Genomic DNA, 5,723 nt, shown 5'->3' with positions numbered 1-5,723 from the left:
CCATTGGAAATGGAATTCCTTCCTAACAACCTCAGGCTCATGACCTCACTCAATCTATTCAAAACTAATCTCAGAGAATTTCTTAAGTCTCAATGGTTATGCCCATGTTCCAACCCTGACTAATTCCCACAGGACCATAAGTATCTAATTCCTTTCTACCTCACAATTCTTTATCCAGCATCTTACTATCTCCTCAGGTATCTATGTCATCTGGCCATCTCAACAAATATTTTACCAGACTAACAGCTTGTATACTTAGATGTTATTACTGTTTGATTTTATTTTTATTGTAATTTCTTGTATATATTTGTAAACTTATACTTATGTTAATTATGGGAGCTTTTCTCCCCGGGCCTCTACTGAAAAAGGACATGTATCCAGCTAGACTAGCCCGGTCAACAAATGTAAAATAAAATAAAATAAAAATATATTTAGAACCATTCGCAAAGAAAGTAAGGGACTCAGAAATTAAAGGATATAATTGGTAAAGTAGTCAAGAAATAGTGAATTTTGATCAGGATAAAATGAAAGGAAGTGATGCATAACAGAATGATGATAAAGCTGCAGAGAGTAGCATCAAAAATGAATTGCAGGCATACAATTGTTTGTCTTCTCGGCTTTCCCGGTTAGGGGTCACCACAGTGTAACTCCTGTCCGCTAATTATTGGCAGTCGATTTTATGGTGCCGAGTTGCCAGCCCGATGCCCAACCTTCAGCGAAGGCACGCCCATTCACGCATGTCTTTCGGAGGTCACTCAACCACGGAGAGGACATGCAGACTCCACACAGAAGGCACTCCAGCCGAGAATCGAAGAGGAGAACCTCTTGCTGTGAGGTAACAACGCTACATGAAAGCGTCACTCATGGGAACCTCACTGTTTGAAACTGTTGAAAAGCAAGTAGAGGAATTAGTCAAGAGCAGGTACTGAAGAAAATATTAGATTTAGCTTTCATTATGTTACTGTGGTGACATGAAGGAGAGGTGTGTGATACAGCTCAAATAAAGTGGCAGTTCTGTCATTTTGTTGTATAATCTCTGTCAGTACAGAAATTTGGATCACAGGCAACTAAACTAATGAAACAACAGGCTGCAGCTATTTTTGGAAATGGAGAACTCAGCACAAAAAGTTGTAGGTCAAGCAAAAGTCACAGAAAAAATATATAATACTTTTTTGGAGAACGGTACTAACAAACATTATAAAATGCTCTCATTCTCATTTAGAATGAGAAAAACAGCACAGATTGTTAAAATACACAAAGCAAACGAACTGACAACAAATAAATCCAGTAATTTAGCAAGATGTAGGCACAAATAACATGAAATACAAGAAACGGAGAAGTCCATGTATTCATGTTTGTGAGGTGAATCACACACTGGACAGAGGCACAACAAACTAATGGGCACAGTATTTTTTCATATAAGGGGTGGCGTAAGCCACAATAATTTGGGCTAGGCTTATAAATGCCTTAGGGCAGATAGCCTAGTATAAACCTATGAACCTATGAAACCTATGAACATGCTTTCTACAGAAGTAGCAGCAGGTAGTACAATCCATGAATTACTATTGTTTGGTGAAGACAAAAGCCACTGGCTAAGCTAATTAACGTCTCAAAAAATACTGAATAACTCTGTTTACTAATCCTTTCCACAGAAACTAGAAGTCAGGACAAGGCAGGTCATTAAACACATTTAGAAGATAACTTTCTTTGAAAATAACAAGCCACAAGTTAAAATAATGAATGTCTCAATCTAAAAGGTGTTGCGAGTAGATCAGGAAAGGAAAAAAAAAAAAAAATGGACTGTGATTAAAAGGCTGAAACTTCCTGTTCCTTCCCTACTCTACACAGACAAGCCTCGAGCATGCTCAGAATTACACACTGCTCAATGTAAACATTGCAGAAGGTACACAAAGAAATGCTGGGATTGTCCCCTTAATGTTGCTGTTTATTCAGTTCTCTTGAATCTGTATTGATTCTGTGCTGTGGACACCACTTCTATAGGACCTACTGACAGAGTTTGAAGTAATGCAACAAAGCCTTTTTTTCTTAATTTAGACAGGATATTCCCAGCAAAAAGACCTGAGCAAATTGAGTGCTGACACATGCACTTTAAAGATCTCAGGGACTGAAGTTGGAGCCCATAAAACAGAAAACGGACTTCAAAATGAAAGAAGAGATGCAGAATCGGTGTGCAATAAATGTAAGAACAGACCATTGTTGTGGGGAGCACAGAAAGAGACTAGAGCTGTTTTGCCAGGAGGATGAGGCCTTTATTTGTGTCCTTTGTGTTCCCAGACATTCCAGCCACAGTCTTCTGCTCCTGCATGAGGCACTCAGTATGTATAAGGTAAGGGACACTTCATTATGTAACAGGTTCACTGATTGGGATGTAGGCTGGAATCATAACCTTTCTTCCTGTTTTTTTCAGGCTGAGAAGTGTATGTTTCATAGTTATTTTTTTGTTAATGAGTGGGGAATGCTTACATAAAGATCTGTATTTTCAGACACAGTCTTGGAGTTTAGAGAATGTGTGTTATTAACTTCTGTAGATTGTGTTTTCAGGTGATGAAGAAAAATGCATGGTGTGAGTACAGTAACTGTTCCCAGTGCAGATGTTTGCTGTTAGATTAGTTTAAATGTAACATTGGTTAGGTAGTAAGAAAAGATCGGGGGGTCTTACTGGTGCAGAAGTTTCAGTGGGCCCTTTTCTGTGACCATTTGATGTCAGGACCCCCTAGAGTGAGTCCTGTAATATGGAGACTGAATGGCCAAAAGATCAGACTTCTGTATACGAAGTGCGAGATACATTTCTCAGAGTATTCCTTTTTCTCTAAGGTCTGGCAAGTCTTGGAGTTGGTATATATGTCTGGGGGTGTGGGGAGCTTGCCCCTCACATGAGGAGTGCAAGAGGGGCTTGCCCCCTTGAAAAAGAAGTTTAAAAGAGAAGAAAAGAGTGAGATTCGCTTCTCTCCTGTGTTTTCAGTCTTTTTTTTTTTTTTTTTGGCTTATTTGCGCTAAGTATTTTGAGAGGGTGACATTTCAGTGGGGGGGAGGGGCCCATTTTTCTTCAAGACAACATGGATTCCTAACAGCAGTATCATGCCAGACAAATATAATAGAGTTATTCTACTGAATAATCCTGGCTTTAGAATAGAAACATGCCAGGGTGGGAAGAATAACCTCAGCACTGAAATAAATAGGACATGCTGGAGGGACAGATTCATAACCCAGAGGCTTCCTTCACTCTGGAATAAAATCCCAGTCCAGGTTAGGCAGAGTCCCTCATTGACTCTCTTCAAGAGGAATCTTGATGAGTGGATGGGAGATAGGTATCACTTCTGTGTCACTGCTAGACAGAGGCACAGTACACTAACCTCGAAAAAGGACATAGTAAAATTAATTTAAAATGGGTGGTGAAAGCCAAATACACTCTGGCTAGGCTTATAAATGCCCTAGGGCAGATAGCCTAGTATGAACCTATAAGAGAGGCAGCCACCCCAGACACAAGGTGTTTTGGGGTAACAGTCAGTACAGTAGTGACATTCATTTCCATGCTGGCGAGAGGCAGCCACCCCAGACACAAGGTGCTTTGGGGTAACAGTCAGTACAGTAGTGACATTCATTTCCATCTGGCATTGCTGAGATACTCTTGGTAGTAGCTGTATAAAGGCGACACACTTTGTATTCACTGTATATAGTTATGCTAGTTGTAGGTATAGTTATTTGTGTTCGCAGTAAAAACCAAACGGTGCTGGCAAGAGTTACCTCCAACAACAATGAAATGAACAGTACAAAACAAAGCAGGAGGTAGCAGCCATGGCTATGTAGAATAACAGCTTTATTAGTAAAAGAGATGAGCGCTTTCGTGGCACCAGGCACTTCATCAGACTGTTGTTTGATGTAAATGAAATGTATAGATACTTTTTAGAAAAAAAAATAATTAAAAAAATGAAAAAGAAAGTAGTCGCTCTGCACCTGCTTCCACTTCTGAAAGATGCACTCAGCATGTTTCAGTCAAGGTGTATGAATAAATGGTGTCTACATTACATATGTGATACAAGTTGTCACAGATCCTGCATGTTATCCACGTGACATGTTCTGTAGTCACTGATCGGATGTAGACAAGCCTGTAATAAGTCTTGCATGTAGTTATAATCTTTTGTTTCACCCACCTGGAACCAACTCCCTACTGTCCTGTACCACCCACCAGACAGCATCACCTTTAGACATGAACTTCTTTCTCACCTGAAGGAACAAGCTTCATGCAGGTGGTTTGGGTATGACTTGGAAGTTTCATCTGTTTATTTTACAATGTATATAAAACTACTCAAGGGCTTAAAGCTGCTGACTGGCAACTTTATATCTTTATGCCGTAAATAAATTTTGGTTCTAAGACATAAACCATTGTAAACTTGCCTTCAGTTTTGTCACCATAGCCTCTGTTGGGTCTTCAGCTGAATTATCCATAAGTCTGCTATAAATATAATAATTATTATAATATAATTCTACAAGAAATGAGAGTCACTCAGAATCACCAGAACAAATGTCTTTTGTGTAATGAAGTAAAACATAAAAGTCTTTATGTTCTGCTTTTCTTGTTCAGACTTGAATGTTTTATACATTATTTATTTAAAAAAAGACTAGCAGAGCTGTTGGTGATCAGTACAGACAAAATCATAGACACCACACTTCCTTTATATGAGATTCAGGGCAGATGATTTATTAACTGCTGAACGGATGGCTACATAATTTTTTAGCAGAATTGCATACTTTTTTGTATGCAGTTTGTTGATCGGAAGAAATGCACAAACTGTTGTGTATGTTAAGTCTAAAATGCTACACATTTCAGCAGCCCAAAGAATGTGTCCAATATGGGGTGGTACAACAAGGCAGAAGCCCTGTCATCTCTTAGCAGGGTGCACATCATGGAAACCTGTGGCCTGCACATACATAAAGGTTTGAGCACACTGACAGGACACCTACAGAAAATGTGTGCAGCATAGCAGCCCCTGCACTCTGCCTGTAAAAGGGACTTTGAGCTCTTGGGCAATGGGATGCCATATGGCAAAAGCACACCCTGAGTGCACATAGTACCATGAGTGATTTGTCATAGTAAGACCCCATGGTTGTGGTGTATGGCAACCTTTGCTGCCTTTGTTTCAGTAATGATGTTAGCAGTATGGAACGGGACAGAGAAGGGAAAAGATGTGTAACTCAGAGGAAGACTGTTTACTCTTACCATTCATTGCTGCTATCAGTGCTGAGGAAATGGGGAAACAATCGAGAAAGGTTGTAAAGCACAGCAGCCTGTGGTACCCACTGATCTACAGAACCATGTAGTGCAGACATTTACGTGTTTGGATATCAGTGAGTTGGTGTGTGTGTTTGTCTTTGTACTTCACTGTTGTGTTTTACTCCAGGGACTGAACTGCACATCACTTTGCACAGAGTCAGGCTGATTGGTGTCCAGCTTTAAAGGGACAATGCCAGAGTTTAAAATTCGGGTCCACTCTAAATAAAAAAAACAACAACACCCATTTCACAGCGTCATCCCAAATCCCACCCACAGTATCATATAGCCGGAGACATCCTGTATATCTTAGGTTGCAATGGTGTTTTGCATCCTAATCTCAACTCTGCTTAAACTTTGTGTTCCCAGGTCGCTGCTGTTCAATTTACCACTTTCCTGCATTTACCTCCTTGTGGTATCTTGTAATCTTCAT

At 39.9% G+C, this 5,723-nt stretch overlaps 1 protein-coding gene across 1 annotated transcript in view; it reads left to right on the top strand.

Annotated features, from left to right (window-relative positions):
• The first annotated feature begins 1,887 nt into the window (after nt 1-1,887).
• LOC122814474 (nuclear factor 7, brain-like) overlaps nt 1,888-5,723 on the top strand; it is a 181,896-nt gene continuing 178,060 nt past the window's right edge. The window contains exon 1 of the mRNA XM_044087053.1: nt 1,888-2,347. Coding sequence (XP_043942988.1) covers nt 2,165-2,347 — 183 coding nt within the window. The 5' untranslated portion in view covers nt 1,888-2,164. The remainder of the gene's footprint in view (nt 2,348-5,723) is intronic.

This window comes from Protopterus annectens, chromosome 10.part0, assembly GCF_019279795.1.
Source record: "Protopterus annectens isolate FY-2018-M chromosome 10.part0, PAN1.0, whole genome shotgun sequence".
NCBI lineage: Eukaryota > Metazoa > Chordata > Ceratodontiformes > Protopteridae > Protopterus > Protopterus annectens.
Note: the sequence above shows the minus strand (reverse complement) of the source record. Positions and strands in the feature narration are given on the sequence as shown.